This window comes from Mustelus asterias, chromosome 20 (assembly GCF_964213995.1).
Source record: "Mustelus asterias chromosome 20, sMusAst1.hap1.1, whole genome shotgun sequence".
Taxonomy (NCBI): domain Eukaryota; kingdom Metazoa; phylum Chordata; class Chondrichthyes; order Carcharhiniformes; family Triakidae; genus Mustelus; species Mustelus asterias.
The window spans coordinates 27942849-27965211 of NC_135820.1; the positions used below are offsets into that span (position 1 = coordinate 27942849).

Sequence of the window (22363 nt, forward strand, 5' to 3'; positions counted from 1 at the left end):
GATCAGGGAGAGGGATCACTGAGCAGGAGAATGATCAGGGAGAGATCACTGAGGTAGATCACTGAGAGGGATCGGGGAGGGATCACTAGGAGGATCTCTGAGGGTGATCACTGAGATGAATCAGGGGAGGGATCACAGAGGGAGATCACTGAGAGGGATCAGGAGAGTGATCAGGGCAGGGAGCAACTGATCCTAGTCCAGGTACTGAATTGTGGATCTTTCTGGTTGCTACATTTCCATTGTTACAACCTGAACAATTGCTGTTTTTATAATAATAGAATGGGGTTTTGTATTTGATCTTTTCATACACTGGCAACTTGTTTCTATTTATTGAACAGAAGTGCAAGGACAGAGTTGGAACACCAATTCAGGAGCGAGTGATGACAGAGAATGGAAGGATATTAGCCACGGCTGCAGATGAAGATAACAGCCCTGAGGATGGGACTGAGCTTCTGGTTGTGTAAAATGCAGCTGTAATGACGATTAAACCCAGCCCCAATGGGAAAAGGCAGTAGACATCACAATGATGCTGACATCTTTATGTTTTCATGGGAATTCTCTGAATTCAGCAGCATTCTGTCATGGTCATAGATGTACGTGAACATCCAGCTATGAATTTATTAATCCAGACATCAAAAGATTTCTGCACTGGCTGACAACAATGGACACAAGCCCGATGCCTCATTGGTTTCCTTTGGTGCAGTATCATTCTATGATTCTCTGATAAAAATGAATTAATCTGCCTGCTCAGTGACAGGCCATGGAAATGGTTATACGGTTACAGTACGTGGATATCCTACTGGCTTTATATAGAGTTGAAAGTTTTTCCAATCCAGGCTCTTGCAGTCAGATTGCAGCTTCCTCCACAGAGAGGAGCATTCTGCACTTTCTCTCCCAACAGTGTCCAATGCAGCTCTCAAACCTGGACTGCAAGAGGCCTGTTCATGTTTTACAGGCGCCTGTGGTTGCAAAAGCACCTGAACTCCAACCTTGAGGCTGGGACTGTGTAAAACCTTTCACAAATTCAATTGGCACTTCCCTCTTTCCTACCATTAGGGTAGAATTTTAAGAATGGTGAGTGATTGGCGCTGGCCATCCCAAAAGGCAATGCCTAATGCGCTACCACTGACTCTCAAACTCCCATTGCCATTTAACACTCACTTGAACATTGATTGGCACTGCCCTTGGGAGGAAGGCTCGCCAGTCACAGGTATTGGCCAATCAGATTGGACATCTTCTGTCCAATCTGGCCAGTCACAGCGCTGCAGTGGGCAGAAGTGGTACTGCAGCCAGGGACTGAGTCCTGGGACCATTGGAAGGGTATGTCCTGGGGATCTTGGGGGTAGGGTGGGAGGGTAGGGGACAACGCACTGCGAGGGTCAGGAGTTTGCAGTGCTGGAGGTTAGGCCGGGGGGAGGAGGGGAGGGGGGTGGGGGGGGGGGGGGGGGGGGGGGGGGAACCAGAGCTCCAACATTCTGGGAAGAGAGCAGCCAAAGTTCAGAGTGAGAATCCCATCCTCCCCCACATTTCCGCCAGGATGGGGAAAAGGTTTTTTGTCAGTTTCCATTCTCACTCTCTCCTTTCCTTCTCTACAAATGGTACGCTTCTGTATAGCATGCAAGAAACAATACTTTTCACTGTATACTAATACACGTGACAGTAATACATAAAATCAAATCACTCCCTAAATCGCTACCTAAAGATTAAGTAGCCACTTAAGGGCTTTGGGCTGGGTTTGGGAATCCCGTCCATTCAAATTTATCCCTCCACAGGCACTCCCCGCTCCCCCCGCCCCCCCATACAACCCCCCCTTGGGCTCAGAGCCCACACTGGGGATGTGTAAAATTTTGTCCCTTAGTTTTTTGTTCTCGTTGCCCCCACCTCTCCAATTCTCAGGCCTCTGACCCTTGTGTATAATTCCAAATGTGTTTCAATATCTGCCTAATGGTTCTTGTTGGACAATGTATACTTTGATGAATGTACAGATGTGGGTTAAATATGTTAAATGTTGTAAAAAGTAATAAAATGAATACCTGACTGTCATTTAATGAAGTCAGATTATTTTCTTTACTGCCAGCCTGTGAAGTGGGGGATACTGATTGTTATGATGGTAGTGGGGGAGGGGAGAGAGGCGTCAATGGAAAGACAAGCGCTTGATCTATTGGAATGTCTCCATTGTTCAGCAAAACGCAGTAGATATCGACGGGACAGCGGCGAGTCCCTCCCAGTATCTTTAACAAACTGAGGATATCCCAAAGCGCTTGACATCTGTTTTTGAAGTGTAAACACCAGTGTAATACAGAGAAAGTAGAAACTAGTGTAAACAGCGAAGATACGTTTTATAAAATCTTTCATTCATATAGCATCCTTTTCTGACCACCAGACTTCTCCGAGCTCTTTACAGCCAATCATGTACTTTTGAAGTGTAGTCAGGGTTGTAAAGTAGGCTATCCATTTTCACACAATTAATTGAGGAATAAATATTGGCCAGAGCACTAGGGCTAACACTCCAGCTCTTTTCTGAAGTGATGCCATGGGGTTTTTTTTAGCCTATCTGAGGGGGCAGGTGAAAGCCTCAGTTTAACATCTCTACCAAAAGGCGGATCACACACCGTTTATTTTCACTTCACTGAAGTTTATTTAACTTCACTGAAACAGACAAAGAGCACCATTATTAAATCAGATAAACGTAAAAACTATGCAGAGTGAGGGGACCAAACCTATCAACACTGATGACTGTCAGAAGGGAAGGAGTTGGTTATAAACCCATGTAAACAATTGCAGCTAATTTTTGGGCGGCACGGTAGCACAGTGTTTAGCACTGCTGCTTCACAGCTCCAGGGACCTGGGTTCGATTCCCGGCTCGGGTCACTGTCTGTGTGGAGTTTGCACATTCTCCCCGTGTCTGCGTGGGTTTCCTCCGGGTGCTCCGGTTTCCTCCCACAGTCCAAAGACGTGCGGGTTAGGTTGATTGGCCATGCTGAAAGAAAATTGCCTTTAGTGTCCTGAGATGCGTAGGTTAGAGGGATTAGTGGGTAAATATGTAGGGATATGGGGGTAGGGCCTGGGTGGGATTGTGGTTGGTGCAGACCCGATGGGCCAAATGGCCTCTTTCTGCACTGTCGGGTTTCTATGACTTCTATGATACATTGGGGGGGGGGGGAAATTTTGTAACAAAGAACCATTTAAATGGTTTGCTCACTTCCTGTCCACAGGTTTTAGTTCCTGTTGATCTTAAGTCAGTTTCTCTGCCAGGCTACCATTGTAAATCGCTATGTTAATATTTCCCATTCAATTTTTCTATGTCAGCGATCCACAATGTAGTTGTAGGCTCCAACCACTGCGCGATGTTTCCAGACTAAAGAAATCCTTCTTATTGACAAGACCTGAGTACACAGCATGCAAAACCTGGGGCCCAGGCTCAACTGGCAGCTTTTCCTTTACCACAGCAACACCCTTCTACATGGCCCCTCGAGCCTGCTCCACCATTCAATAAGATCATGGCTGATCTTTTCATGGACTCACCTCCACTTACCCACCCACTCATCATAACCCTTAATTGCTTTACCGTTCAAAAATCTATCCTTGCCTTAAAAACATTCAATGAGGTAGCCTCAACTGCTTCATTGGGCAGGGAATTCCACAGATTCACAACCCTTTGGGTGAAGAAGTTCCTCCTCAACTCAGTCCTAAATCTGCTTCCCCTTCTTCTGAAGCTATGCCCCCTAGTTCTAGTTTTAACTGCCAGTGGAAACAACTTCCCTGCTTCTATCTTATCTATTCCCTTCATAATCTTATATGTTTCTATAAGATCTCCCCTCATTCTTCTGAATTCCAATGAGTATAACCCAGTCTACTCAGTCTCTCCTCATAAGCCAACCCTCTCAACTCCAGAATCAACCTAGTGAATCTCCTCTGCACCCCCCCCCCCAGTGCCAGTATATCCTTTCTCAAGTAAGGAGACTAAAACTGTACACAGTGCTCCAGGTGTGGCCTCACCAGCACCTTATACAGCTGCAACATAACCTCCCTGTTTTTAAACTCCATCCCTCTAGCAATGAAGGACAAAATTCCATTTGCCTTCTTAATTACCTACTGCACCTGCAAACCAACTTTTTGTGATTCATGCACAAGGACACCCAGGTCCCTCTGCACAGCAGCATGCTGCAATTTCTTACCATTAAAATAATAGTCCATTTTGCTGTTATTCCTACCAAAATGGATGACCTCACATTTACCAACATTGTACTCCATCTGCCAGACCCTCGCCCACTCACTTAGACTGTCTATATCTCTTTGTAGACTTTCAGCGTCCTCTGCACACTTTGCTCTGCCACTCCATCTCAGTGTCATGTGCGAATTTTGACACACTACACTTGGCCCCCAACTTCAAATTATCTATGTAAATCATAAACAATTGTGGTCCCAACACTGATCCCTGAGGCACACCACTAGTCACTGATCGCCAACCAGAAAAACATCCATTCACCCCCCACTCTTTGCTTTGTTAGTTAACCAGTCCTCCATCCATGCTAATACATTACCTGTAACACTGCATCTTTATCTTAGCTTTTGCTACCAAATAAACCTGTTGGACTTTAACCTGGTGTTGTTAAACTTCTTACTGTGTTTACCCCAGTCCAACGCCGGCATCTCCACATCATCTTTATCTTATGCAGCAGCCTTTGGTGCGGCACCTTGTCAAATGCCTTCTGGAAGTCCAGATTCACCACATCCACAGGTTCCCCATTGTCCATTGCGCACGGAATATTCTCAAAGAATTCCACCAAATTAGTCAAACATGACCTTCCCTTCATGAACCCAAGCTGCGTCTTACCAATGGGACAATTTATATCCAGATGTCTCGCTATTTCTTCCTTGATGATAGACTCAAGCATTTTCCCTACTACAGAAGTTGAGCTAACCGGCCTTTAGTTACCTGTCTTTTGTCTTCTGCGCAGCCATCCCTATCCCCAGGTCACATTGAATACACACCCAGACCCAGGGCGGCACAGTGGTTAGCACTGCTGCTTCACAGTACCAGGGACCCGGGTTCAATTCCTGGCTTGGTCACTGTCTGTGTGGATTTTGTCTGCATGGTCTCCCTGTGTCTGCGTGGGTTTCATCCGGGTGCTCCGGTTTCTTCCCAAAGTCCGAAAGACGTGCTGGTTAGGTGCATTGTTCGTGCTAAAGTCTCCCTCAGTGTACCTGAACAGGCGCTGGAGTGTGGCGACGAGGGGATTTTTTCACAGTAACTTTGTTGCAGTGTTAATGTAAGCCTACTTGTGACACAAATAAAATAGAATTCTGAACTCTGGCCCTTGTCCCTAATCGGACAGAGCTCCTGGACACTGCATCCTAGTTGGCTGCCTCCAGGGAGATCTACCCAACAGGCACACTAGTGCCTGAGGAACCCCCATGCTTCCCCCCTCCCCCCCCTGTCCCCCCTGTCCCCCCGAGCTTTGGCCAGGTCCCTTACCGTGTGCAGAGCCCACTAACAGCACAGACAAAGAGGATGTGGTGCTGCAACTGCCTTGGGCTAACACTACAATGATGTAGATGAAGGAGGTATATGAAAATTGCACTGTTTCCATTTACATAGGTGCAGGAATGTCCCCGTCTCTCCCCCCTGCCCGCCCCCCCCCCCGCTCTCCCTCCCCACTTCTAGCCCAGTTTGTTGGAGAAACAAAATTGAAAATAATTCATCAGTTCGCAGCTGCTGAGAGGGCAAAAGATCTACTTGAATTTCCAAAATTAATTAAGCAGAAAGAAATGGAAAGGGAGGAATTGCTTCATCCTTGAATAGTTATTTACAAAGATTTACCTTGTTTTTAAAGTGAATTTTTTTTTTAATATATTGTATATATTGTGTAAGATTACATTATAAGATTATAACATGCAGATGGTTGACAGCAGTATTAACAAAGGAAATGACTTGAGACTGGGAAAGGCAGATTCCTGCACAAACCACAATGGGGGTGGGGAGGGTAGGGGAGAGGAGTGGAGGTTGGGGGGCGGGGGGGGGGGAGTTAGAAATATTAGCCACATTCAGGTAGTATGGTTTCCAAGCCACCAGTGACTTGAACGGAGCCAGGACCTGGAAAGGTCTTGGCTCACAATTCTTTCTGAAGTCCAGGACAGGATGAAACCCCAGGCTGGAAGGCCTGGGGTTCATTTCTAACTCCCACTCCTGTAAGAATTCTGCTGAGGCCAGCTCAGAGTGTGCATCACCAGAGGCAAACACAAGATAGGTGTTAGTGAAGCTCAACTCCTTAGCTCAGCTCCTGTACTGTGTAGCTTCCCTGGGTGACCAGGACTTGAGACCTGGGTCTGTCTCTGTTTAGCTCTGCTTGTTAAGCGTAAAGGTAAAAAATGGATTATTATTAGCTCAGCTTCTTGGCACTTTTATTAATTACCCTTTTCTGAAGATGATCAATTTATTGCTTTGGCATTGATTTTCTTTTTGCTGAGAAAGTTGTTTATGTTTTCTTCATAGTTTGTTTTTGAAATTGACAGTGTGTGCCACAGCAGATCTCCGGTAGCTGCTACCGGGTGACTGGCTGAGAGCAAATAAGAGTCTGACAAGAGGTCTGATTGCTGTTTGAAGGGCTGGGAAAAAGCGGCTGTTGTTACTCCAATAGAAACGAGAAGTGTTGAAAATGCTCACCACATCCGGAAGCTTCTGTGCAGAGGGAAACAGAGGTCAATAAACCCTTTGTCAGAGATAGTGCAGATCATGGGCCTGAAGCATTGATTCCGTTTCTATCTCCACAGATGCTGCCAGGTCTGCTGTGTATTTTCAGCATTTTAGTCTATGTTTCAGATTTCCAGCATCTGATATACTTTATTCTGTTGTTTTATGCTCTATGTTGGGCATTTGTAACTTATTAGTTTCAATTTAAAATGATGAAATATTTATCACTCAATGCAAAGTGTATTTTTTCTGTTAGAAATAGTACATTATTGCAGCTGAATTGGTTGGTGTCAGTTTACTGGAAGGATTTGCCATTTTTAAACTTGAATGTGAAACCAGGAGTCATGCACCAATCAAATATGTCACTATTAGAATCATAGAATCCCGTCAGTGTGGAAGGTGGCCATTCAGCCCATCGGGTCTGCACTGATTCTCCGACAGAGCATCCTACTCATGCCCAACTCCCGCCCTATCCCTGTAACGCTGCACATTTACCATGGCTAATCCATACCGGCACATCTTTGGACACCAAGGAGCAATTTACCATGGCCAATCCAGCTCACCTGCACATCTTTGGAGTGTGGGAGGAAACCAGAACACCCGGAGGAAACCCATGCAGACATGGGGAGAACGTGCAAACTGCATAGTCACCTGAGGCTGGAATTGAACCTGGTTCACTATACTAACAACTGTGCCACTATGCAGTCCAACCAAAATATTCTTATTTGTACATGGCAGTGTTGTTTGTGATGCTTGTGGGGTTCAGGTCTTTTGGATGTTGCTGTCTGGATATTGCATGGGATCAGGTTTAAAGAAGCAGAACTGGTTGCATAATATGAACGGCCAAGTTGTGTGTAATCGTCTGACAAAGTCATGGTTGCAAAGTGTATCATACTGAAACTTGAACTTTCAATGGGCTTTATAAATAGAGGCAGAGAGTACCAAAGCCAAGAGATTTTGCCAAACCTATATAAAACAGTTCAGCCCCCATTGCAACTATAGTTCCCAATTCTGGGCACCCAAAGCATGTGAGGGCTTTGTAGTGGGTTCAAAGGGGGCTTACTAGAATAGCTCCAGAAATGCGGGATTACAGGGAAACTGCTGTTGTTCTCCTTAGAGCCAAGAAGTCTGAGGGATTTGATGGAGGTATATAAAGTTATGAAGTGTTTCAATAGAATAAATAGAAACTTTTTCCAATGGCTGAAGGATTAAATGGCCTCATTTAAAAAGATTGCCTGACGAGTAACGTAGATCAGTGGGCGAGGTCACTGAGAGATGCAGAACGGAAGGTCCTGAGTGGTAATCTCTAGTCTGTGTTGAGCTACCCAGTCTCATTCTGGCAATAAGAGGTTTCAACAATTGACCTCAGTATCTCTCAGACACGGGAAGGGTGGCAGGGATGAAATGGACAATAATCACCACTCCTAATTGCAACTCTGTGTAAAAAGATTGTGTGAAGGCAAATTGAGGGGAGGGCAGGACAAGACTCGACTATGACAACATCCTTGAGGGAATATCACCCGCTGAACTGGTCTAAATTGTCAGGCCAAGAATGAGTTGGTTTCTGTTGAGCTGCACGTCACTCAGTAGGTCAAACAGCTTGAATTTTGAAATGTCTATTATGGCTTTGGGATGTCCCAAAGCAGCTTCCAGCCAATGAAGATCAGTTGAAATACAGTCACAGTCACTAGGAAATGCAGCCGCCACCTTACGGTCCCAGAATCAGATAATCTGTTTGAGTGATGTTAAATGAGTAATAAATATTGTAGAGAACCTGAATATTATTGCACTTTGTGTGATGGCCACTTTGAATTGTTTATAATATTCTTTCAGATATCTTAGGAATAAAGTATACTTTTATGATTTCCGTTCGCGTAGTTTTTTTCCTACCAATGTGACTGAAGTGATGCACATGTAAAGCAAGGACAAGTGAGGTGCCAGCTGATTGCTCACAACATTGACTGTGAGAGACATGCACTCTCTCTGTGTCCAAAGTGTAAGTATTTCTTTTGTTATTACCATTTGAAGTTGATGATAGTTCTACTAACATATAAATGATTAAGCTTTTTGTTATGAAATATTCAGCATGTATTAAATATAATTAATCTTATTCATGGGTTATGGTTAGTGAACAAGCCTGATTTCAATCTTGCGGCCTACTGAGATGAAGGAGGGCCACGCATGGGGCCTATTCACGAGCCTAGGTTGCATATCAATTGTTTAGAATGAAGACCATGTTCATGCGTGAGATGAAAAAATCAACACATTCCCAGCGGAGAATCAAATGTGTGCAAAAAGCGACCAGGAAATGAAAGCATGAAACACAACAGACAGCATTGCAGCCTCACAGTACCAGAGTCCTGGGTTTGATTCCAGCCTTGGGTCATTGGCTGGGTGGAGTTTTCACGTTCTCCCTGTGTCTGCGTGGGTTTCAGCCGGGTGCTCCAAAGATGTGCAGGTTAGTTTTTTCTTAGTTTTAATTTTACTTATTAGTGTCACAAGTAGACTTACATTAACATGCAATGAAGTTGTTGTATAAATCTTCTAGTTGCCACACTCCGGCGCCTGTTCGGGTACACTGAGGGAGAATTTAGAATGGCCAATGCACCTAACCAGCACGTATTTCAGACTGTGGAAAGAAACCAGAGCACCCGCAGGAAACCCATGCAGACAGGGGAAGAATGTGCAGACTGCGCACAGACAGTGACCCATGGGCAGCACAGTGGTTAGCACTGTAGCATCACAGCATCAGGAACCTGGGTTTGATTCCCGGCATGGGGTCACTGTCTGTGCAGAGCCTGCATGTACTCCCCGTGTCTGCGCACGTTTTCTCCCGGTGGTCTGGTTTCCTCCCACAGTCCGAAAGACATACTGGTTAGGTGCATTGGCTATGCTAAATTCTCCCTCAGTGTATCCGAACAGGCGCCGGAGTGTGGTGACTAGGGGATTTTCGCAGTAGCTTCATTGCAATGTTAATGTAAGCCTACTTGTGACACTAATAAAACCAAATTCTTAACTAAAAGCCAGGAATCAAACCCGGGCCCTTGGCACTGTGAGGCAGCAGTGCTAACCAGTGTGCCACCGTGCCGTTAGGTGGATTGGCCATGGTAAATGCGTGGGATTACAGGTATTACTCAGAAGGGACGGCCTGGGTGGGAAGCTGTTTCGGAGAGTCAGCACAGGCTCAACGGGCCCAATGGCCTCTCTGGCCTATAGGGATTCCATGGAAATGCTGGAGATGCACAGCAGGCCAGGCAGTAGCTCTGGAGAAACAAATGCTTCATAGAAATCATAGAATCATAGAAACCCTACAGTGCAGAAGAAGGCCATTCGGCCCATCGAGTCTGCACCGACCACAATCCCACCCAGGCCCTACCCCCACATATTTACCTGCTAATCCCTCTAACCTACGCATCTCAGGACTCTAAGGGGCAATTTTTTTTTTTAACCTGGCCAATCAACCTAACCCGCACATCTTTGGATAAAAAGCTTTCATCAGAACTGAAGAATCTATTCCTGCCTTCACTCCCCCCCGCCCCCAGCCCCCGGCCCTGTAAACTGTTCTATGTCCCAGTTCTGCTTGAAAAGCTGATTCCCCTTCTCTGTGCATGTGTGAGAGGGAATCAATGAGTGAGAGTCATGGTAATACTGTTTAACTGCTGTCAGCTAAAGACTGCCTCCTCCCCTCTACTGATTCCGCCTTCCGCCAGACACATTATTATTCCCAAGCTTGTTGACGGGAATGTGTGCTCAGCCTGACCTGGCACTGCCGCCTCTCCCCCTGCCAAAACCCCGAGCGTCCTAGGAAGCATTTATTCTCGTAATTTGTTGCTGTTTTTGTTGTGATTCGTACAAACGGCAGGGACTGAGATGCGATCGGGACTATCAGAGGGATCAGATCTCCGGGGACTGAATGCAGAATGAAAGTGCTGCAGTATCTCTGGCTGTACATTCAGGCGCTTCAGGTACATTTATATTTTTGTTGTTGTGTTCACACATTGGGGGAGAAATTGCTGAACACCCGGCCCTAGGTTTTTTTTCCTCTCTGCTGGTTTGTTTAAGGGACTTTTGTTTGGCATTATTAATAATATTTGAGAGAATATGTTTGGACAGTAACAATGTATCCGGTAGTGAGAAATCTGGATATAAGTGTGGCCCTATAAAAGGAAGTGAGGTACAAAATATATATACACAGTAGCAGAAAATACTGAGCAAGATTAAAATGCAGTCACAAAACCCAGGGACATTGATGAGGGAATGGGAACGGCAATTTAATATGGTTTTATCTTTTTTAAATAAATAATGTAAGCATTCTGGTGGAGGAGGGAATGTGCAGCCCTGAACATCTCCTGAATTTGGCTCCGAATTTGGAGACTGGCTTTGATTCTTTGCACTTCCATTACAGGCCTTCCATGGAGACCTGGCAGAGCTCAGGCTGTTATATATAAACCTCATACATTATATACTGTCAACGTTGATTTCAGTGAAATGACATTTGGACAACAAATAGTGATTCCATTCGCGGCTGTTAGAGGCTTTTAAGTTCTGGAATAATGTTTAATTGTAACGCAGTGACCTTGATTTTATATTTCCATGTTTGTTTTCTAAGCTGTGTGTTCCATTTAATCTCTAACCCTATTTATAAAATGTGGTTCAGAGGAATATGTATGTGGGGAGGGTTGTAGAAATGGAATTGTAATCGGGCGTGTGTGTGAGAGAAAAATGAAAGATCTTAATTTATAAAGCACTTTAAGTAATTCTGTAGTGACTGTTGTGATGTGGAAATTGGGGCAGCCATATCTGTACACAGTAAGATCCCATACGGCAACGTGATAATGACCAGCTAATTCCTCAGTTTCAGTGGACATATGAATTCAGAATAGGAGTAGGCCATTCAGCCTCTCAAGCCTGCTCCACCACTCAATACGATCATGGCTGATCTGATTAAATATTGGCCAGAACACGGGGGACAATGCTGGGAATGTGACAAATTGGGAACCTAGTGCAAAACAAAAACAGGGACATCATTTGATTGAAGTGCCTTTGAATTCAGGGGAGCAAATGCTGACAAATGGCAATGGTTGGAAATGTGGCTTTGGTACCTGGTGGTTGGCTGGGTTTGGCAGAGACAGGGGGATAAGGTTGCTTGGCTCATGAAAACTGGTGGAGCAGGAAATAAACGTGACAGAGGAGTTTGTGTTCTATTCATGGCATTTAATACAGGTACATTAGATGTGCCAATATTTTTTTTCGAATTTGCAGTGCTAAGTCAGCACTGCACTGTTCTGATTGCTATATAATTTAACAAGCCCCATCCCTGAAAAATACAGATACGATATAATTAATTTCTTCATTGTGATATCATCTGAGAAACACAATTTGATTTGGTGGGTGGGATGGGGAGGGCAGAAATGACAAAATCAATGTTAAAATTACACAATTTAAAAATATGAACAAATATTGTACAAATCTGCTGGTGTTTCACTGCTGGAGCAAACTGTTGAGTCTATTTTGCTTTATTATCTGGAGTATTTGGGGTTATTGTGTATTTGTAGAAATTGTCAATTTGGTCACTGAACATCTACAAAAAAATGGACCAATTCAGTTATTGCAAATTACTAGCAAATTGCCCATGGAGAGGGTGAATTGTTTTCTTTCTATAGGAAAACCACTTCATAAACATACTCCGCACAGATACCTAATGGCCTGAACCTGCAGTTACAGGACAGTGGGAGTGTTGGAATAGCAATATTCAATGGTAAATTGGCAGAAAACTGCTAACACAAAATCTTAGCTAGAAGAGTTGCTTGTTGACAGGAATTAGGTGCCCCACATAATCTTTTTATGTATTTTTTTTCTAAATATATAGTGTATGTATATTTAAGGGGAGATGGTGGTAAAGGAATAAGAACATAGAAACAGGAGGAGGCCATTCAGCCCATCGAGGCTGCTCTGCCATTCAATATGATCATGGCTGATCAGACACTTTTACCCGCACTAACTCCTCAACCCTTTATGTTACTGATAATCAGAAATCTATCAATCTCTGCTTTAAACATACAGAATGATTGAGCTTCCACAGCCCTCTGGGATAGAGAATTCCAAGGATTCACCACCCTCTGAGTGAAGAAATCTCTCCTCATCTCGGTCCTAAGTGTTAATGTCACTGGACTTGTAATCCAGAGGCCCAGGCTCTTATTCTGGGGAACAAAGGTTCAAATCCCACCATGGCAGCTGGTAGAATTTAAATTCAGTTAATAATCTGGAATTGAAAGCTTAGCCTCAGTAATGATGACCATGAAACCATTGTTGATTGCTGTAAAAACCCATCTGGTTCACTAATATCCTTCAGGGAAGGAGATCAGCTGTCCTTATCTGGTCTGGCCTACACATGACTCCAGACCCACAGCAATGAGGTTCACTCTTAAATGCCCTTTGAAATGACGTGGCAAGGCACTCAGTTCAAAGGCAGTTAGGTCCAGGCAACAAATGCTGGCCTTGCGAGTGATGCCTACATCCCATGAAAGAATAAAAAAAGCCACACATTATACCTGTGATTTTATTTATTAAGATCAGCACTGAACTCCTGTGCACACAGTCATTTCCACTGTGTAAGAATGTTCAATGGAATTTTCAGTGTATTGAATCAGAGCTAGAGAGGGGGCAAAACTTGATCTCCTCTTGGGAAATAAGGGAGGGCAGATGACAGAAGTGTTAGTGAGGGATCACTTTGTGACCAGTGACCATAATTCCATTAGTTTTAAGATAGCTATGGAGAACAATAGGTCTGGCCCAAAAGTTAAAGTTCTAAATTGGGGCAAGGAATATTTTGAAGGTATCAGAAAGGAACTTTCAAAAGTTGATTGGGGGAGTCTGTTGGCAGGCAAAGGGACGTCTGGTAAGTGGGAGGCTTTCAAAAGTGTGTTAACCAGGGTTCAGGGTAAGCACGTTCTTCTTCGAGGGAAAGGCAAGGCTGGTAGAAGTAGGGAACCCTGGATGAATTGGGATATTGAGGCCCTGGTCAAGAAAACATAGAACATAGAAACATAGAAAAAACTACAGCACAAAAACAGGCCCTTCGGCCCCACAAGTTGTGCCGAACATATCCCTACCTTTTAGGCCTACCTATAACCCTCCATCCTATTAAGTCCCATGTACTCATCCAGGAGTCTCTTAAAAGACCCTATTGAGTTTGCCTCCACTACCACTGACGGCAGCCGATTCCACTCGCCCACCACCAAGAAGAAGGAGGCACATGACATGCATAGGCAGTGGGATCAAGTGGATCCCTTGAAGAGTATAGAGGGTGTAGGAGTAGAGTTAAGAGAGAAATCAGGAGTGCAGAAAGGGGACGAGATTGCTTTGGCAGATAAAGCAAAGGAGAATCTAAAGAGATTTTACAAATGCATAAAGGGCAAAAGAGTAACTAGGGAGCGAGTAGGGCCTCTTAAGGATCAACAAGGTCATCTATGTGTGGAACCACAAGAGATGGGTGAGATCCTAAATGAATATTTTTCATCAGTATTTACTGTTGAGAAAGACATGGATGTTAGGGAACTTGGGGAAATAAATAGTGATATGTTGGGAATGTACATATTATAGAGAAGGAGGTGCTGGAATTCTTAGAGGGCATCAAGGTAGATAAATCCCCGGGACCTGATGAAGTGTTTCCCAGGATGTTGTAGGAGGCTAGGGAGGAAATTGCGGGTCCCCTAGCAGAGTTATTTGAATCATCGACAGCCACAGGTGAGGTGCCTGAAGACTGGAGGGTGGCAAATGTTGTGCCTTTGTTTAAAAAGGGCTGCAGGGAAAAGCCTGGGAACTACATGCTGGTGAGCCTCACATCTGCAATGGGTAAGTTGTTAGAAGGTATTCTGAGAGACAGGATCTACAGGCATTTGGAGAGGCAAGGACTGATTAGGGACAGTCAGCATGACTTTGTGAGGTAAAAATCATGTCTCACAAATTTGATTGAGTTTTTTGAAGGGGTAACCAAGAAGGTCGATGAGGGCAGTGCAGTTGATGTTGTCTAAATGGACTTTAGCAAGGCCTTTGACAAGGTACCGCATGGTAGGTTGTTGCATTAGGTTAAATCTCACAGGATCCAGGGTGAGCTAGCCAATTGGATACAAAATTGGCTAGATGACAGAAGACAGATCTTGATCAATTGGGCCAATGGACTGACGAATGGCAAATTGAGTTTAATTTAGATAAATGCGAGATGATGCATTTTGGTAGATCAAACCAGGGCAGGACTTACTTAGTTAATGGTAGGGTGTTGGGAAGCGTTATAGAACAAAGAGATCTAGGGGTACAGGTTCATATCTCCTTGAAAGTGGTGTCACAGATGGACAGAATGGTGAAGAAGGTATTCGGCATGCTTGGTTTCATTGGTCAGAAATTTGAATACAGGAGTTGGGATGCCTTGTTGAAGTTGTACAATGATGTGGAGATGCCGGCGTTGGACTGGGGTAAACACAGTAACCTGGTGTTGTTAAACTTCTTACGAAGTTGTACAAGACATTGTTAAGGCCACATTTGGAATACTGTGTACAGTTTGATCACCCTATTATAGAAAGAATATTATTAAACTAGAAAGAGTGCAGAAAAGATTTACTGGGATGTTACCGGGACTTGATGGATTGAGTTATAAGGAGAGGCTGGATAGACTGGGACTTTTTTCTCTGGAGTGTAGGAGGCTTAGGGGTGATCTTATAGAGGTCTATAAAATAATGAGGGGCATAAATCAGCAAGATAGTCAATATCTTTTCCCAAAGGTAGGGGAGTCTAAAATTAGAGGGCATAGGTTTAAGGCGAGAGGGAAGAGATACAAAAGAGTCCAGAGGGGCAATTTTTTCACACATAGAGTGGTGACTGTCTGGAACAAGCTGCCAGAGGTAGTAGTAGAGGCAGGTACAATTTTGTCTTTTAAAAAGCATTTAGACAGTTGCATGGGTAAGATGCGTATAGAGGGATATGGGCCAAACGCAGGCAATTGGGGTTAGCTTAGAGGTTTAAAAAAAAGGGGCGGCATGAATAAGTTGGGCCCAAGGGCCTGTTTCCATGCTGTAAACCTTTGTGTTAAATATTAGTTTAGCATTTCATTTTATTTCCATTACCGCTTCTTCCGTCTTTCAATCTTCAGTTTCTGCCACAACCTTGTCTCTATTCCAATCCCCTGCCAATCTCTCGGGCTGTATTAGACCATTCGTATACCTGCTATCCTGTTCAACCTTGTGCTGGATTTCTAACTCTCCTCCCCCTTATTAGGATGGTCTGCTTCCACCTCAGCACCATTGCCCATCTTGTCCCCAGCTCCCCTTCATACATATCATCATCACTTTCAAACTCTAAACGGCTAAGTTTGACATATTTTCTGATTTTCCATTGTGAAAAATTAAAATCAGGAGAGATTTTAGGCTTCCTGGTCTGTTATTATCTATTTTGCGCAATTGCCAAAGCCAAAATTACCCACTACTATTCTAGATTTCTTCACTTTGGCCTCACTTCTTCCACATATTCCATTATTTTCAAATCCTCGCCCATCACCCTGCCCCATCCTTGCTTCCCCCTCCCCTTTATGCAATGACTTTAGAATCTTCACCCTAAATCCATCCATGATTCTGACACCTTCCAAACCCGCGATCTCTACCATCTAGGAGGACAAGGGCAACAGAGACCTGGGAACACCATCACCTGCAAATTCCCGTCCAAGCCACTCACCATCCTGACTTGGAAATATATCACCACCGATTCACTACTGCTGGGTCAAAATCCTGGAACTCCCTCCCTGACAGCACTGTGGGTGTACCTACAGTACGTGGACTGTAGCGTTTCAAGAAGGCAGCTCAATACCACCTCCTCAAGGGCAACTAAGAATGGACAGTAAATGCTGGCCTAGCCAATGACGTTCGAACCCCTTGAATCAATAAAAAAATTCTTGTTCCTCTGACATAAACCCCTTCCCTTCATCTCATCGATAGAGGCAGGGCCTTCACCCTTCTGGGTCCTAGATGAGGAATTCTATCTCTAACCATTTCTGCCCCTCTTTGTGTTCTCACTGGAAAAACCTCTCCAAACCTATCTCCCCAACCAAGCAGTTTCAATCCTCTTAATCTCTTAGTGCCTTTGTGTCCCCACACTTCAGCTGTGAACTTCCAATGGGTTTTTATTTAATGTTAAAGACATTGTATGAAGGGATAACTGTTGTTGAGCAAATCAAACAGAATCGTGTTCCATAACCAGTCACTAGGCGATACCCAAGAGTAGACTGTGTGGTCTGATGCCCTAATTGTGTCAGTCTTTGGGCTCCTCACAAAGCCAACGAAAACTGGGAATTTGTGAAATAGAAACCCTACAGTACAGAAGGAGACCATTCGGCCCATTGAGTCTGCACAATCACAATCCCACCCAGGCCCTATTCCCGTAACCCCACATGTTTACCCTGCTAATCCCCTGACACTAGGGTCAATTTTGCATGGCCAATCAAGCTAACACCCACATCTTTGGACTGTGGGAGGAAACCAGAGCACCTGGAGGAAACCCAGGCAGACATGGGGAGAATGTGAAAACTCCACACAGACAGTGACCCGAGGCCTGAATTGAACCTGGGTCCCTGGCACTGTGAGGCAGGCAGCAGCGCTAACCACTGTGCTACCCAAACCCCTTGAAGACCTGGGAACACCATCACCTGCAAATTCCCGTCCAAAATAAAAATATCACGTAGCTCATTATAAAACAGTGGTTCTGACTACAGGTCTATATTGTGAGCGCATTTAAGTTGCTCTTTTCAAAATTTCCTGGGGTGGTCTCAGCTTCTGTGAACCTATTTATCAGCTTTTGTCTGTTTTCTAATTAGTTACATGCCTCTTGTTCATATCCTAAGAGCAGTCTGCTACTCCCTGGGGAGTAAGTCTCACTCCTCCATGTTCATCGACTGTTAATTGCCTGCAGCTCCCACTCCCTCTGATGTACAGTCCGACTATGGCTATTATGATGCCACAATCATCAACAACATGGTATCGAAATATCGTTTTGTATTGCACGTGATCAGTTATTATCTTTTCTGTTGATGTGTCTGCCATGGGTCAGTGAAGATGCCCTTATCTCTGAGTCAAAAAGGTGTGGCTTCAAGTTCCAGTCCAGAGACCTGAGCACAGAACTGAAGCTGATAGTTTAGTGAAGCAGCGAGGGGGATAGGCATTGTCGAAGGCACTGTCCTTCGAATCATTAATTAATTAACTGAGATCCCAGTTCCCCCTCTCTGATGTGTGTGAAAGATTCCATGGTGCTATTTTGAAGAAGAATGGGCTCCATCATCTTGGTCAACATCTCAACTAAAATCACTAGATGAGATAATCTGGTCACCTACCTTACTGCTGTTTGTCACTGTGCACACAGTAGTGGTTGTGTTTCCTACATTTCAACAGTGATTGCATTGCAAATTACTTTATTGGGTGTGAAGGGCTTTGGGACATTTTGAAAGCTGCTGTGTAAATGCAAGTTCTTTTACGTCAGCAATATTAATTTGTGAACTGTGAACCATGTCTATTAAGCTGTTATGCAATAAGGGTGTAGTAATCGTAATGTTCAACAAAGGAGTTTCGACTGGGATATAGTATTAACATTAGTCACAATCGGGTGTGACTAATTCTACCATGGAAATGGGCTATTGCATTGGACAGGAAGTGTCACGCTGATGTCAAGGCGTCAAGCCTTAGACCCAGCTTGTGGTTCAGTCATGGAAGAGAGAGGACTTGAGTAGCAGAAGGTGTGCCCCACTGTTGGGGAAATCTGTGTATTTTGGATTATATATAGATTTCTATATATAAAAATTTCTATATATGGTCATTGGCAAGGAAGCTCTTTTAGGAAATCTCTCTCTATCCAGAACAAGGGCCTAACTTGTTCTTGTTACGCCTCTCCTGTCACTGCCACTTTTCTACTGCCCATCTTTCCCTTCCATTTCTACTATTCCTTCACCTTCACCCCACTGGAGACTTGATATCATCAGTCCTAATCCACTTCAAATCCAACTCATTCGGAAGGAGATTGGACAAAGGAAGATAAGCCAAGTTTATGCATCCTGTTCTCAGAAGTGAATCCTTTAAGACCCAATGTCATTCTGGTGAATCTGTATTGCTCCCCCTCCAAGGTCATGAGACACTCGAACCAAACACTGCGCTAGGATGAGGACTGATCCAGGCTCTGTACAACTGCGGCTATACTTCAGCAGTTTTGTATTCCAGCAATACTGAGTTAAAAGCCAACATTCAATGAGGCTGTTTAATTACTTGAACCTTTCCCTACCTCTCCTTTGAGCATATCCTGTTACAACTCTCAATGAAGGTCTTCATTGTCTCCTGTCCTCTCAAGCGGCACTCTAAGGTTGGGATTTTATGGGGATCCAAGAAGGGCGCTCAGAAGCTGGTGGTGTGGGTGGTTGGGGAAACCGGACATTGGTAGGCATTTTCCCAGCTAGATGGCCTAGCTGCTCTTAGCAAATTGAGGCCTTTAAGTGGTCAATTACGTAGCGGCTGGGACCGTTGCCAACTGGGGAGACTGCCAGGTTTATGATGATGTCGTCTTTGTGGGACTGGGTCGGGTCTTCTGATTGGAGCCCCCGGCCCATGAAAGGCCCGCCGGTGGCAAGAGCTTCCCTTTATGTAGCACCTCCTCCCCATGAACCCCCATCCTTTCCACCCCCTCCACATCTATCCCAAATCCACTAAGCTGGGTTATAGGCCCTCGATGGTTGTTGCAGCTGCCTGCTTGCAGTCCCAGCACTGGCCCCCTCTCCTGGTGGCACTGCTGGGACTAAAGAGCTGCTGTTCCTCCAATTGGCCAGCAACTCTTAGGGGTTGGGTGTTGTTTCTAAAAGGGAAGAGAGCCTCGACTGCATGTAGTTAATTGTCTCTTGTATGTAAAATTGGGGTGGGTTCCCTAACAAGCTGAAGAGGTGTTGTATCTGACTTTCCCTCTGTTGGACAGGGTCACATCTGTCCCATAAAATCCTGGCCTAAGTTTCTCCCTGTTATCCTCCCTCCTTCAGTTTCTGTATGAAGCAATTCCTCACCTTTAGTGATTTTATCATTGTGACTTCCCTTGCCCCTTCTCCTGAATTCACCACTCCCCTCTCTTCACCGCCTCTCGCCACGTAATTTCATTCCTCATTGCCCACATCCACCTACATCCTTCTGCATCTGTCCCTCCCTGGGGAAAATAACTCTCTCCCTGTCATTGTCCTCAAACTCTGTATAGCCTCAGCACAATGTCTCGACAGCTGTTGATTTGATCAATCACTGCACCTTTGAATCTTCAACAAAACTTTAACTCTTTGCTCTCCCAGTCACTCCTCCAGGACAGAGCCCTCCCAGTCACTCCTCCGGGACAGAGCTCTCCCAGTCACTCCTCCGGGACAGAGCCCTCCCAGTCACTCCTCCGGGACAGAGACTCCCAGTCACTCCTCCGGGACAGAGCTCTCCCAGTCACTCCTCCGGGACAGAGCTCTCCCAGTCACTCCTCCGGGACAGAGCCCTCCCAGTCACTCCTCCGGGACAGAGACTCCCAGTCACTCCTCCGGGACAGAGACTCCCAGTCACTCCTCCGGGACAGAGACTCCCAGTCACTCCTCCGGGACAGAGACCTCCCAGTCACTCCTCCGGGACAGAGCCCTCCCAGTCACTCCTCCGGGACAGAGACCTCCCAGTCACTCCTCCGGGACAGAGACCTCCCAGTCACTCCTCCGGGACAGAGCCCTCCCAGTCACTCCTCCGGGACAGAGCCCTCCCAGTCACTCCTCCGGGACAGAGACTCCCAGTCACTCCTCCGGGACAGAGACTCCCAGTCACTCCTCCGGGACAGAGCCCTCCCAGTCACTCCTCCGGGACAGAGACTCCCAGTCACTCCTCCGGGACAGAGACTCCCAGTCACTCCTCCGGGACAGAGACTCCCAGTCACTCCTCCGGGACAGAGCCCTCCCAGTCACTCCTCCGGTACAGAGCCCTCCCAGTCACTCCTCCGGGACAGAGACTCCCAGTCACTCCTCCGGGACAGAGCCCTCCCAGTCACTCCTCCGGGACAGAGCCCTCCCAGTCACTCCTCCGGGACAGAGACTCCCAGTCACTCCTCCGGGACAGAGACTCCCAGTCACTCCTCCGGGACAGAGACTCCCAGTCACTCCTCCGGGACAGAGCCCTCCCAGTCACTCCTCCGGTACAGAGCCCTCCCAGTCACTCCTCCGGGACAGAGCCCTCCCAGTCACTCCTCCGGGACAGAGCCCTCCCAGTCACTCCTCCGGGACAGAGCCCTCCCAGTCACTCCTCCGGGACAGAGCCCTCCCAGTCACTCCTCCGGTACAGAGCCCTCCCAGTCACTCCTCCGGGACAGAGCCCTCCCAGTCACTCCTCCGGTACAGAGCCCTCCCAGTCACTCCTCCGGGACAGAGACTCCCAGTCACTCCTCCAGTACAGAGCCCTCCCAGTCACTCCTCCGGGACAGAGCCCTCCCAGTCACTCCTCCGGGACAGAGACTCCCAGTCACTCCTCCGGTACAGAGCTCAATTTCATGTCAGCTCCAAAGTGAGTGAATGTGAGTGTACTTGGTGCACATGTGACTGAACCATCCAGAACCAGATCTGACTCAACTGCATCCAGCTTTCCTGAGCCTTCATCTCCAAGATGGATCATCCATTCAGCTGTGACTGCTGCTTCCCTCTCCCCCTTTACCCGCTAAGCCAAACTTCCCAATCCAGAATTTTCAGCTCTCTATAGTTTCTCTGCATCAGTTCATCTCATCCATTGGACCCACTTCCTGCTCCCTCCACTGCATTCTCAATAATATCCTGATCACTCAAGTTCCCTTCCTTGCCCCCTGTTAGCTGACATTGTAAATGGCTCCATCTCCTCAGGCACTGCATACCTCATTTTTCAAATCTACCATCATCACTTCCAAAAGCTTACCTTTCTCGCTATCAATAATCCTATTCCAGCCCCCCTATCCCCTGCAAGGTCCTTGGTTGTACTGTTGTTTTCCAGATTTATGCCCACCTTTCTCGCAACTCCCAGTGTGAATCTCTCCAGGTTTCCTCTCCCGCCGATACTTCGGTTTCCTCTGACTGTGACCATGGGGCACTCACCTACCTCACCTTTTTGGCCTCTCTGTGGCCTTTGAAACTATCACATGATTCTCCTTCATGACAACTCTTCCCTTATCCAACTCCATGAGTCTGCCCTGGCTTGATGATAGTCTTACCTAAAGTAAGAACACAAAATGCTGGATTAACTTAGCAGCATTTGTGGAGAGAGAAATATAGAATTATTTTTTTTATATAGAAACCCTACAGTGCAGAAGGAGGCCATTCGGCCCATCGAGTCTGCACCGACCGCAATCCCACCCAGGCCCTACCCCCACATATTTACCCACTAACCCCTCTCACTTACGCATCCTAGGACTCTAAGGGGCAATTTTTAACCTGGCCAATCAACCTAACCCACACATCTTTGGACTGTGGGAGGAAACCGGAGCACCCGGAGGAAACCCACGCAGACACGAGGAGCATGTGCAAACTCCACACAGACAGTGACCCAAGCCGGGAATCGAACCCGGGACCCTGGAGCTGTGAAGCAGCAGTGCTAACCACTGTGTTACCGTGCCGCCCCAAAATAGAGT

General features: G+C 45.9%; 2 protein-coding genes across 2 annotated transcripts in view; both read left to right on the forward strand.

The window, feature by feature from the left end:
• Positions 1 to 1243, forward strand: part of LOC144508454 (tumor necrosis factor receptor superfamily member 5-like) — a 36601-nt gene extending 35358 nt beyond the window's left edge. Inside the window, exon 9 of the mRNA XM_078236383.1 lies at positions 339 to 1243. Within this exon, the coding sequence (XP_078092509.1) occupies positions 339 to 464 (126 nt within the window). The 3' untranslated portion in view covers positions 465 to 1243. The remainder of the gene's footprint in view (positions 1 to 338) is intronic.
• Positions 1244 to 10402: 9159 nt separating this feature from the next.
• LOC144508457 (tumor necrosis factor receptor superfamily member 5-like) overlaps positions 10403 to 22363 on the forward strand; it is a 45542-nt gene continuing 33581 nt past the window's right edge. The window contains exon 1 of the mRNA XM_078236387.1: positions 10403 to 10659. Coding sequence (XP_078092513.1) covers positions 10615 to 10659 — 45 coding nt within the window. The 5' untranslated portion in view covers positions 10403 to 10614. The remainder of the gene's footprint in view (positions 10660 to 22363) is intronic.